This window comes from Mustela nivalis (assembly GCF_964662115.1).
Source record: "Mustela nivalis genome assembly, chromosome: 4".
NCBI classification, from domain to species: Eukaryota; Metazoa; Chordata; class Mammalia; order Carnivora; family Mustelidae; genus Mustela; species Mustela nivalis.
In genome coordinates, this window is record NC_139023.1 from 127,016,266 (window position 1) to 127,029,623 (window position 13,358).

The window sequence follows — 13,358 nt, forward strand, 5'->3', positions numbered from 1 at the left end:
CTTCACTAGAAACTTCATTTACTCTGTTTTAAATCCTTTTCTTATCTACAGCCTGGCAATCTTAGCTACTTTAAAATCTGTGGTTTCAATTACTATGTATATACTGATGATTCCCATTTTTGCCTTTAGCTTATTCTCTTTCCTAAGTTAGTCACTTATACGTACAAATATCCCTAGACATTACCACTTGGGTATCTCACTGGTTTTTTAATGTCATTCATTAATATGGACCCTGCCTCTGACACCTGCATCTCTTCCAAACCCTATCTGGGTGAATGGTACCAACAACCTAACCTAGAAATCTCTGAGTCATCCTTTGGCTCTTCCTTTATCCACCATATCAAAATCACCTAGCACTACCTTTATTCTATGTAATAAACAGCTCTTAAATCTGTCTACTTCTCTTTATCCCATTTCCTAATACCTAAGTTTGGGCCAACATCATGTCTCATCAACTATATTTGCAATAACCTTCTAACAAGTTTCTATACCTCCAGTTGTAATTTGCTCGAGTGATTTGTATGAGTATTTAGAGCTCCCAAATTAATCTAAGGGGAAAAACTGAATATTATAGTTATTACCACCAGTATTCTATGATGGGTGACTGAATGGACGAATGTGTTCAGTTCCATTTTTAAATTGTATGTTAGTCAGAATTCTCCAGAGAAATAGAACTATGTATTTATAAAGAGATTTGTTGTAAGAAATTGTCCCACATGATTATGGAGTCTGGCAAATCCAAAATCTGTAGAACTGATGTCCCAGTTCAAATCCAAAGGCCAGAAGATATTGTAGAACTAAGAAAACCCAGTGTTCTCATTCAAAGGTCATCAGGCAAAACGAGCCACTTTTTCAAGGTCATCAGGTAGAATGGTATTACTCAGGGAGGAGCAGTCTTTTGTTCTACTCAGGCCTCCAACTGGTTGAATGCTTAACCCACTTTACTAAGGGCTATCTGCTTTACCCAATCTACCAATTTGTTAATCTCATCTGAGAATACTCTCAAGGAGCACCAGGTTTGACCAAAAATCTGGATATCCTGTGACCCAGTCGACACATAAAATAAACCATCATCATTGGGGAAAGTAAACAAAGTGAGCTTGAATATTAATAGGTCTAACCAAGAGTTAGGTGGCTAGGTATGGCAAAGATAGGCGTATTAATTTTGGTTTAAGAGACCCACAGAAAAATCATTTCATCTCAGCCTGTTTCCTATTCTGTTTCTGTAGATAGGAATAGTATCACTCTCCTCAAAAAGCTAATATGAAATAATGCTTACAAAGCTCCTAGCATAGGGCCTGACATATTTCATACTCAGAAGTTTTGAAACACATTGTCTTTAATATTAAAAATTTCATCATACTGCATGCTGGGGTGGCTCAGTTGGTTCAGCTTCTGCCTTTGGCTCAGGTCATGATCCAACGGTTTTGGGATCAAGCTCCTTGGTGGGCTCTCTGCTCAGCAGAATTTGCTGCTGCCCCTGCATGTGCTCTTGCTCTTTCTCTCTCTCTGGCTCTGTCAAATAAATAAAATCTTTTAAAAATCATACTGACTTTGGCCTCTTACGTCTTTTAATTATATTAGTCAAAATATTATTTTCCTCTGAGGTTTATATAGAGCTGGTAATGAACTACTAAGAAAAAATTTGAGTCTCTAAGAAAATATGGTTTAAAAAAAAAATGTTATTTGATAGAGAGGGAGCAAGCACAAGCAGCAGGCAGAAGGATGGAGAGAGAAGCAGACTCCCTGCTGAGCAGGGAGCCTTATTTGGAGCTCTATCCCAGGACTCTGGGATCATGACCTGAGCCAAAGGCAGACACTTAACAGACTGAACCACCCAGATGCCCCAAAAATGTTTGTTCTGAAGCCTTCCCCAACCCCTCCCATGAAGCAGAGCAAAAAAAAAAAAAAAAAAAAAAAAAGGATGCTTTAAAAAAAAGGGGGGAAGGGTTTTTTTGTTTTCTTTTTTTAAGATTTTATTTATTAGGCAGGGAGATCACAAGTAGGCAGAGAGGTAGTGGGGGGGCAGGCTCCCTGCTGAGCAAAGAGCCCTATGTGGGGCTCCATCCCAGGACCCTGAGAGCATGACCTGAGCTAAAGGCAGAGGCTTAGCCCACTGAGTCACCCAGGCACCCCTAAAAAAAGGATACTTTTCCAAAAAGCAACTCTTAAAAATAAGATGAACTTCTCTGTGGGCCACACATGGCAACAGAAACTGTAAACAAAGCTGAGCTCTGGGCCTACCAGACTCTTAACACTAGTAGCTGAGTTTAGTGCTGAGGAAAAAAGTAAGTGTCCACAGAAAGCTCACTGCCTAAAATCAGGGGCTAACCTCAGCTGACCACAATTCAACAAAATTAGAAATGAACTAACATTTTTCTTTTCCAACATAAAAAAATATATACATGGTTGGAGGAGGAAGTCACACACACCAAAATCAAAGTAGTACAGATCATACTTATGATAAAGCTATAACAGAGGTAACAGAGGGAATCTTAGCATGGGGTTAGCAAAGAGATCAGATTAGAATGATCTCAGAACCAAGCATTTATAGCGTATTTGAATGACAGAGATAGCATTTGAAAATACTGATACTTGGAAGAACACCAAAACCCATGCAAAAATAAATAAGATCCCAAAACAACACCAAAAGCAAAATTCAGATAGATTAAGCACCTAAACATTAAAAACAAAAATGTTTTAACTTTTGGAAAAGATGTAGAGTATCCCTTCAAAACAGGACCCAGAAAGCACTATTAGGAAAAACTGGTAAGATTTCATTAAAAACTTTTATTTACGAAAACTCCACAATCAAATATGAAGATGAATCACAAACTACAAAAAGATAGTTAAAACACAGATAACAGATCATTAGTATTCAAAATACGTAATACTTACAAATTGATAAGGGAAAAAAATAATAGAAAAATGGACAAAGCTATGGCCTCAGAAATCACACACTACATTTCCTGAATCTCCAGTAGTTACACAAGTCAGCACTACTTAATGTGTAAGACTATACAAGGGCATAAACACCGGGAGGCGGACTATTGTGGCCATCTGGAGGCTAGCTACCACATACATGAAACAGTATTTTGTACTGCTTTGATACATATGCATTAAAAATATAAGAACACAAACTAGGATACATACCACTTCTAGAACAACAGTTCCCTCTGGGGAGAGAAGAAGGTATGGGATCAAAGAGGTAACAAAACTTTCAAATGTAACTAACATTTACAAATATACATAGATTTGAAGAACATATAACCAAATGCTAACGTTTATTAAATCTGCACGGTGGGAATATGTCCTCTAATAATTTACTCTTATGTTTTAAATATTTCAGTAAAAGTTTTAAAATAATGAACCCAAAGAAATAAAATAAAATCTGCTTTGAACATGTTTATTTCTGTATATTCTGAAAATTGCAATTTTGATGACACATAAGAAAAATATTTTTCTAATATCAAAATAAGTATCTCTTTGGTAGAAACACACCTCATATGTTATCTTTAACTTAAAAAAATTAATCAAGAACTATGACCTAATATACTAAACAATACTATTCTTTGTCCATCCATTTGTCCCCACTATAGAGCTTTAGAATATAGTTCTATACACATCTCCATATCTACAAAAGAATTAAGATACCATATCAAAGATGCCTACAAGTTATAGGGAATTATATGACATAAACCAGCAAAAAGAACAATCTAAGATATGGGACAAGTTGAGTAGAACATTGTCATTAAAGTCAAATAATATGAAACCAATCACATCATTTAAATTTGATGCATTAAAAACAAAGTATCTTTAGAATGATTGTATTTAGAATTTAGAATTATTATGTGCAAAGTTCAAAAAGCAGTAATACAGAGCCATAATTTTGATAAGGCACTTTAAAGAGAACAATCAAACATACAACATCACATAGCAATTAACCTGAGAAATAAAAAGGGGAAAAAAATTTATATATATACATATATATTCTTTCCAGACAGGCTTTCATTTTCTGAAGTAAAATCTTTTCATAAAGCATCATAAAGAATAAAAAATATTTATCATATATTTTTAAAAGTTATCAGTTAAATTGCAAATTCCTATAAAGAAAAGAATGTCTTCCTAAAAAGTCTGTGAGGTTCTAATTCAAATATTTTTAGAAAAACAATTATAAGTTTCATGTGAAAAAAAAAAACAGCTTTTAACTGTATTATCAACTATTTTATTCTCAAACATTTACTAGTTGTTGTGTTACACTTTCATTGTTCTAGGTGCTGGGGATAAAGAAATAAGACACAATCATTAGTTCCAGGGAACTTCCCGTGGTGGAGCTGGGCCAACACTGGTAACTTTAAAGTTACTTCCCTTGGTCCATAAAATGAAGCTCAACTTCAAATGCTGGCATTTCTGACATCTTCTGAGAAATCAAACAGAATAATGATCTACATGTTTTTTTCTATTGGTAACACTGTAGCATTATTAACGTTATCTACTGATGAAATTAACTTTCATAACATAGTTTAGAGGACAGAAAATATTTAAAGATAAGTATCATCCAGCATGAAAAACAGAATCAGTATTCTGCTTTCACAAATGTGAGAAAACCAAGATTTCATTCTGAATATACAGAACTGCTGGAGACAACCATATACTTATGGTACATGTGCAAATATCAAAAATGAGTAAGTATGAATTATTACACAGCCAAATCAGTTGTCAGGCTTCAAAGAATCATAGCCTTCTTTCAAGAGGTCCCGCCATGTTTTAAGGAAACGTGCATTTTCTGTACATTTGAAGGCAAGCTCTTCCACTTGAGCTGATACTGCAGATGTGGCTTCAAGAAGTTTGGTTAATGAAAATGCTGCCTGAAATTTTTAAAAAATACAGAGAGAGAGAAAAAGTCAAATAATATGTTTATCTTTCAGATTTTCATCTCATTTTATAGTCTAAAAATAGCTTAAAACCCTGACTCCCATGCCCAACTTGTTTTCCATAAACGTAAAAAAATCTTCAAACTAAACAATAGCTTCTTTAGGGAACCTAAGAAATTCCTTAAAGTAAGCTTAAGAAATGTCTGCTGGAGAGATACCCATTATGCACCAGACCTAACAAGTCAGTACTTTTTTCTTTTTCTTTTTTTTTTTTCTTAATTGAAAATACACCAGGGGAACCTGGCTGGGTCAATCACAGAAAGCAAGTGACTTTTGATATCAGAGTTGTTGAGTTCAAGCCCCACGCTGGGTGTAGAAATTGCTTTAAAAAAAAAAAAAATAAATCTTTGGGCCACCTGGGTGGCTCAGTGGGTTAAAGCTTCTGCCTTCCGCTCAGGTCATGATCCCAGGGTCCTGGGATGGAGCCCGCTCTCTGCTCAGCAGGGAACCTGCTTCCTCCTCTCTTTCTCTGCCTGCCTCTCTGCCTACTTGTAATCTCTGTCTGTCAAATAAAATAAAATAAAATCTTTAAAAAAAATTAAATCTTCAAAAGAAAAATAAAAGGAAGAAAATTCACTAGACTCATTTAGCTCAAAAAGAGGACTTGGAGCCCTTGACACTAAGTACCAGAAGCATCTGAGGGACTTAATTCTTGACAAACTGCTCACTGATATTTAGGTAACAAGGGCATTGTCCCGCTAATTTTACTTGTGAACACTATTTAGACCGTGAAAATGTACAGACCAAAGAACAGATACTCTGAACGGCCAAATAAATCAACAAAATCAAAACAAACCAAGGCAGCATACAAAAAATATCCATCTCTTCGTGGAATTCACTTCTTATTCAAATGTTTTCTTCACCTAGAATATAAAATTACACTCTTCCTAGATAACCTATCAGCAGTCCACTCAACATACTCTTAATACCAGTCTCCTTCAGCAAATACTGAAGCTGTACCAGCACTTTAGACATCTTAAAAAAAAAAAAAAAAAAAAAAAAAAACTTATTAAGCAACGAGAGATAATCGAGTTCATTCCACAGTTTCCAATCTGCCCAGGAGGGTCTATTCCACAAAGTTCTCCCAGGAGTATTACATCCTACATACCTCATTCTACTCGACTCAGCCAAGAGTCCTTATTTACTGAAACTCCGCTGGGGGTGGGTGGGTGCGTGTCAGTGGAATTCGAGACTCCACAGAAACCACAGTGTGCCCTCTAGCAATCACAGGGAGGTCTCGGACCCGGCCGTTGAGGAAAACCAATCTGGACGACAGGCGCGGTTAAGTCACCCCTCCAAACTGGGTCCAGCGCAAAGCAAGCCTGAGACACGCAAGAATAGCATTGCCAGCTGGCTTTGGCAGGTGGCCAACTAGAGCAGCGGGATCTTAAGACCCAAGGAAAGAAATCACAGCCTGATCCTAAGCTCCAGCCGACGAGGAGGAGGAGGAGAGGGCAGACCTCGCCAGCACACGTCCGCGCAGCAGAGCTCTGTGGTTTCAGGTTACGGAGGATGATTGAACCCAGAAGGCGAGACAAAAAGAAAACAGCGAAGGGTGGGGAGGTGGGGGGGGGGGTTAGTGGTGGAGGAACAACCCCTTATTCCTCAACACTAATTCTAAACACGGAGTCCTCGGGGATGGTGGACACGGGGCCTCGGGTCTCCGGTTTACTTAACAGCCTTGGGGGCAGAAGGGCGAGATGCGGATTCCTGGTCCTTCCCTCCCTGGCACAGCAACGGTCTCCCAACAAGGGCCGAGTGGGGGCGCGGCCCCGGGACCCGTCGAGCGACACTCACGTCTCCAATCTGCAGCTCCACCTCCTCCAGAGGGTCCACCGTTCGGCCGCTGCTCCTGCTCGGAACTGGCCAGCCCAAACTCACTGGAACGCCGGGGGAAGACGCTGACGAGGCGTCTGAAGACGAGGGAGAGGAGGGGGGCGGCGGGGGCGGCGAAGACATCCGCAGCTCCTCGGGGTCTGCCATTGAGCAGGGATGGGGCTGCAAAATCGGACCTCAGCAGCCGAACCGACACCAACCGTCTTTCAAACTGCTCGCGCCCAACACCCAGAAGCCCCGCCCCCTCCCTCCTGAAGTCCCGCCCGGTCTCCTTGCGGGTTTTTGCCCAAGTCCGCGAATACTAAGTCGTGTTTTCCGGACAGCCAATCACCTTGGGCGGTACATCGCTCCGGCGCCAATCTCCGGTCAGGCTCAGAAGGCGCTTGACTAGAGGACTACAACTCCCAGAATGCTGTATGCGTCACCACACCGCCCACTACTTTTGATGCGCACGCGTGTACCACGGGATCAGTGGGTTTCTCTTCCCTGCACTCCCGCGTCCTCACCACGCCTTGGTGAGACGCAAACGGAGAACCAATCCTCAGCCTGAAGCGGGGATCGTTCTGAGACTTGGGAGTCCCTTTCCTTTTCCTCTTTCGGTACGTGACCCGGATGTCACTGCCGGCCGTAGCGTCTTGTGCGGCGCCGGCGCAGAGCAAGAAAGAGGCGGGAACACCGCGAAGCCAAAACATTGGGCAGAACTGAGAGGCAAACTTCAGCGGAGGTGTTGGTGATTCTCGGCAGGTGATGGCGCCCCCCGCGGCCTAGAGCTCAGTCCAGCACCCGCGGTGAACTACTGACAGTCCTTCCGTTGTGTCCCCCCGACGGTCCTGGGACCAGAGAATATGTTGGTGCGGCTAGCCAAGCTGTCCTGCCCGGGTGAGAGGGAACTCCGGGCGGGGATAATTAGAGGAAGGTCGAGGAGTTAGGGCAGAACGGACAGGGCTACAGCTGGGGGGGCGGGGGGGCTCTAGACCCCTACCTCTCTTCACCTGCTCTCCTGGAGTCCTCAGGTTAAACTCGGGCCAAGGTCACGCCGTCCATACCTGGCAGTGGACCCTAGATTCCTCCCCATAGAGCTGTCCCAATTGGAAGAACTGGCAACTAGGCTAAAGGTCACGGGCGGAGGAAACTTACCAACACGGCCCTCCCGTGGACTCCCGAACCCCTTCCAAATCTGGTCCTAATTCTTATCCCAAAGCTCGTGTGTTTTCTGTTGCATTGTTGGAAATGGATAAAATAATATTTGCACATTTTTCTTCTTGGTCGTGTCCTAACTTTCGTCTTTGCAGCCATTCATCCCAGTCCATTAAGAATTTGAAGTCTGATCTGTCACATCATGATTAACATCCATATGCGTGGCCCAAGTCACCAGTTTATATCTGGAGCCAGGAGTTTTTCTACATTGTCTAAAATTAACTTTAGAGGCTTATCATGTTGTGGGTGCTCCTAGAACCATCACAATGACTTGTGAAAATACCTCATTACCTTTTCTTCCTCTTAAAAATAATGCAGTTGGGTGGTCTTTGTTTTGCTTTACTTTTTAAAAAGGGTTTAAACATTCAAAAAGATTCACTACAGGATCTTGCATTTTGTCACATTTGGTTTAGTTTTTTGGTTTAGTTTCTTTAATTTTTGGTTACAGAATAAACAAGTATACATATTGCAAATTCAAGGATGTTCTTATTATGTACATTTCATGCACGTAGAAATTGTCAGATTTGGCCACCATATATTAAATTTGAATTTTATTTAAAGTTCCTGATACTTGGGCATGTATTACTACGCCTAATGTGTAGATACACTTTATGTTTTGTGAAATATCAAAATAGTAAGATGGTATCTGCCCTACTGCCTAATTTAGCTGAAATCATTCTTGGGCCAAGCGTTAATTACATTCCACCAAAATTAGCATTTCCATTTTCTTTTCTTTATTTTTTTTAGAAGATTTTTTTAAAGGTTTTTTATTTATTTGACACAGAGATAGTACAAGTAGATCTGCAGGCAGAGGGAGAGAGAGAAGCAGGCTTTCCACTGATTAGGGAGCCCAATGTGGGGCTGGATCCCAGAATCCCGGGATCATGACCTGAGCTGAAGGCAGCCCCCCAACCGCCTGAGCCACCCAGGCACCCCAGCATTTCCATTTTCCATGCATACTTAAATCGTTGTCATTTTCATAGCTCAGTGTTAACCCTACTGGCAGTAAGGAGATGGACACAAATATGTTGGCAGTGTGACTTTGATATGGTGATCTTATGAGGGGTCAGTGGACTTTTTAACCTTACTTCTCTACCAAAATTCAGCCAACATGCCTAATTGTTCAAATATCTAAAGTGGAATGTCAGATTTGTTTTCAGAAAGGGAGTAAAGGTTGTGGCTTTTTAATCCCGTGGTGGAAATCGAACTACCCAGTTCCAGATATTCTCAAGAAAATAACTAGCTGTATAAGCAATAGAATTAGTTTTATCTGATACCGAATCATCAGTTTTCGGCAGCAGATGATAACTTCTACACACTAAACTACAATTCATCATAAGACAAAGATTTTAATATCTCTTAATAATAAAAATACAAATGAATAATTATTTAATATTCTCTTGAATGATGGTAATGCTGTATTTGAACTCTAGAACTAAATTCTCCTATAATACCTTTATGTGTCTTAATGTACATTTTTTCAAGACTTAGGATATATGAAATAATAATTTAAAAATTATTCTCAATACTATAATTTTTAGTATGCCTTTGCCACTCTAAGATTATCAAAATAGATAATTTTTTTTAGTTTTTAAAAGCCTTTAGAGTTCAGCCATTCTAAATTTCTTCCCTTCCTGTATTCATCACAATCTTTAATTATTGATGTCTGATGCCAGATTTTTGCTTTAAAAAAATTATTTTATTGGAAAGAGTAAAATATAAAAATATGTTCATTCTGCAGTTGAGTGCTAAAGAATAACCCGTGCAAGGCTGTATGTTTCCATTTAATCAGAAAAAGGAAAGAAAATTCTTTTTTCATCACAGCTTGGTTTCCATTACTTCACAAATCATTTCAAATCCAATTGTAGTCTCAGAGTTTGACTGATGTTGGAAGGATTGAGAGCTTGGGTGGTGGGATCATCTGAATTCCTATGTATTTACTGTGAGTGGGGATTGTAGCTGCCCCACAATTTCCATAAAGTCATGAAAGGTAAGGCATGCTATCATAATTAAAAATTCTTAACTCTTAATTATGACCATTAAAATGTAAATTTTATTAGATTTTACATTTCAAATCCATGCAAAAGTCTTTGTTGATCTTTACTATTTGTTACAGTCCATGTTTAGAAACTTATTCATTTGCAGATATAATGCTTATATTTATATATAATAAATTCAAATTCACATATTCATCCCTCTTTCCTCTTCCTAAATCCATGGCAACCACTGTTTTTAATGTCTCTATAGTTTTACCTCTTCCCGAATCTCATATTGTTGAAATCATGCAGTATGTAGATTGGCATTTTCAGATTGGCTTCTTTCAATATACATTTAAGTTCCCTCCATGTTTTTTCATGTCTAATAGTTCATTTCTTTTTAGTGCTAAATAGTATTCCATTGTATGTATGCACCTCAGTATATCTGTTTATCTAGTCACATGTCAAAGGACATCTAAGTTTTGACAATTATGAATAAAGCTGCTATACACATTCACATTCATGTGAAGGGCTTTTTTTTTTTTTTTAACCTGGACATTTTCTTTCTTTTGTTTTACTGTGATAAGAACTATTAACAGGGCGCCTGGGTGGCTCAGTGGGTTAAGAACTATTAACATGGGATAGACCCTCTTGGCAAAATTTTAAATGTATATTATTATTGACTATAGGTATGGAATTAAACATCAGATATCAGAGCTTATTCATCCTGCTTGACTGAAGGTTTTGGTCTGAGCATTAATTTTCAACTCATTTGGGTAAATGCCAAGGGGTACAACTGCTGGATCATCTGTTAAGACGTGGTTAGCTTTGTAAGAAATGCCAAACTGTCTTACAAAGTGCCTGTACCATTTTGCATTCCCACCAGTAATGAATGAGAGAGCCAGTTGCTCCACATTCTTGTTTCCTCATAATCTTTTTTGTGTGTGATTGTAAATCTTCTATTTTTAATAATAGTTTTATTGAGATATGTCACATACTCTCCGGTCATACCCTTTAAGATATATAATCAGGGTTTTTACTATAAACACACACACATGCAACCATCACAACAATCTATTTCAGAACATTTTCATCACCCTCAAAAGAAACTTCACACCCATTAGTAATCACTCTTCAACCTCTCTAGCCCTAGGGCAACAACTAATCTATTTTCTCTGTAGTCAATTCTGGATAGTTCATACCCATGGAATCATAATATGTGGTCTTTCATGGCTGGCTTCTTTCATTTAGCATAGTGTTAAGTTCATCCATAATGTAGCATTTATTACTACTGAATTTCTTTTTGTTGCTGAATAATATTCCATTGTATGAATATATCACTTTTTATCCGTTCACAAACAGATATTTGGGCTTTTTCTATATTTCGGCTGTTATGAATAATACATCTATGAAGATACATATATAAGCTTTTGTGTGTTTTCATTTATCTTAGGTATATACCTGGGAGGGAGTTCTGTGGAAACTGTGTTTAAGGTTTTGCCTTAAATGGCTGTACTGTTTTTCCAAAGGGCTGTACCATCTTACATTTCCACCAGCTGTGTATGAGGTTCCTCTGTCTTTTCTTGTCTCTACGACTTTGCTACTTTCAATATATACTAGCCAGGCATTTTGTAGAATGTCCTTCATCTGAATTTGTCTGATGATTTCTCATGTTTAGACCAAGGTTACAGCTTTGGGAGAAGTATGCCACAGAGGTAAAGAGCCCTTCTTATCACATCAGGGAGTGTGTGATACCAAAATGTCTTGTTGCCAATAATGTTAAACTTAATCATTTGGTTAAAGGGTCTCTGTATTTCTCCACTGTAAAATTAATATTTTTCCCTTTTGTACTCATTGGAAGCTAGTCACTAATTGCAGTCCACACTCAAAAGTGGAGAAACAAATAATCTGTGGATGTATCAACATAATCTTTTATACTTTGACTTTTTCTATTAAAATCATAGGCCATATGGAATTCATTTTGATAGGAAGAGAAAGGTATAATTTTTTCCAAATGAATTTCTCCCTATCTTTGAACATTTAATAAGTAACCATTTCTTTTCTCTGATTAGAAACAGCATCTTTAGCATATGGAAAATCCTTATGTATATTCTATTTCTGAAATCTTTATTCCTTTTGTTTCCTTTGATTATTCTATTCCTTTTCCTAAAACAGACTCATAATTACTATAACTCCAATACAAGTTTTTGTATCTGGGCTATTCCCTGCCTTTATATATGTGTGTGTGTGTGTGTGTGTGTGTGTGTGTGTGTGTGTGTGTATAATGGGAAAAAGTATCAAGGAGAAGAGTGCCAGAGAAGGGAGACAAATTGAAGATGCAGGTGAAAGGGAAGGCTTCAGATAGATTGATGTCCCGCTGAAATTGGGAGGGCTAAGCCTTATTTATCATCATTATTCTAAGTGAAAAGATATCTGTTGTGACCTAGAAAATGAATGAAGAGTGGACACAAATACCGATTACATTAGAGGTTGTTGCCAAGGAAATAGAAAAGTTCCCACTTAATTACTTCTTTCTATGACATTTGGTGTGTTATGGTCTCTGCTTCAGATATGGGAAGGAAGAGGTAGAACTGAAGGTTCAAGGATAAGAGCTTTAATGAACATTATTGCAGATAAAGCCTTCCACACTTCTGTTTATTTCTATTTGCTTACTTAATGAATATGTACATTTTTAAGGCTCTCAGAAGATACTGCCATATCGGAGAGTCAGTTGTTTAAAAAGCTGACCATAAAACCTAGTTTGCCCATGTTGTCCCAGCATAATCATTAATACTGTCCCTTATTACTCTCAAAAGTATCTAGTTTAGGGATGCCTGGGTGCCTCAGTTAAGTGTCTGCCCTTGACTCAGGTCATGACCAGGGTTTGAGACCCAAGTTGTGACCTGGGATTGAGTCACCCATCAGTCTCCTTGCTCAGCAGGGAGGCTGCTTCTCCCTCTGCCTGCTCTTCCCCCCGTTTGTGCACATAAAATCTTTTGGCAAATAAAATCTTTTTTAAAAACATACAGTTTGGTTGATAAATTTTATGGTTATCCTGTTCATAGGTTAAGCTTTATATGAGCTAAATTGAATAAATTAATTTATTAGATGCTTTTTATTCTTTTTTTTTTCAATTTTTTTTTAATATTTTATTTATTGACAGAGAGAGAGAGATCACAAGTAGGCAGAGAGGCAAGCAGAGAGAGAGGAGGAAGCAGGCTCTCTGCTGAGAAGAGAGCCCGATGCGGGGCTTGATCCCAGGACCCTGAGATCATGACCTGAGCCGAAGGCAGAGGCTAGATGCTTTTTAAATATAGTTTGAAAACATTGGTTTATGAGAAGAAGCTAAGTTGTTCATCTAGGAAATAGTACAGTCTGTTTCAGGTCATATCACAAATAATGGCTCAACAGCCTA

General features: G+C 38.7%; 2 protein-coding genes across 2 annotated transcripts in view; one reads left to right on the plus strand and one right to left on the minus strand.

The window, feature by feature from the left end:
• Positions 1–2,770: 2,770 nt before the first annotated feature.
• On the minus strand, positions 2,771–7,098 carry LOC309863244 (renal cancer differentiation gene 1 protein). The gene is made up of 2 exons (XM_082727798.1): positions 6,732–7,098; positions 2,771–4,868 (listed from the first exon to the last, which is right to left on the minus strand). Exons 1-2 carry the CDS (start codon positions 6,915–6,917, stop codon positions 4,713–4,715), a joined length of 342 nt encoding a protein of 113 aa, XP_082583924.1. The 5' UTR covers positions 6,918–7,098; the 3' UTR covers positions 2,771–4,712.
• A 411-nt stretch (positions 7,099–7,509) lies between these two features.
• ETFDH (electron transfer flavoprotein dehydrogenase) overlaps positions 7,510–13,358 on the plus strand; it is a 29,730-nt gene continuing 23,881 nt past the window's right edge. The window contains exon 1 of the mRNA XM_082727793.1: positions 7,510–7,649. Within this exon, the coding sequence (XP_082583919.1) occupies positions 7,616–7,649 (34 nt within the window). The 5' untranslated portion in view covers positions 7,510–7,615. The remainder of the gene's footprint in view (positions 7,650–13,358) is intronic.

Coding starts and splice junctions, on each gene's coding strand:
- LOC309863244 (XM_082727798.1), bottom strand. CDS start 6,917: ATGGCAGACCCCGAGGAGCTGCGGATGTCTTCGCCGCCCCCGCCGCCC. Junction 4,869..6,731: donor TGGAGCTGCAGATTGGAGAC/GTGAGTGTCGCT, acceptor TAAAAATTTCAG/GCAGCATTTTCATTAACCAA.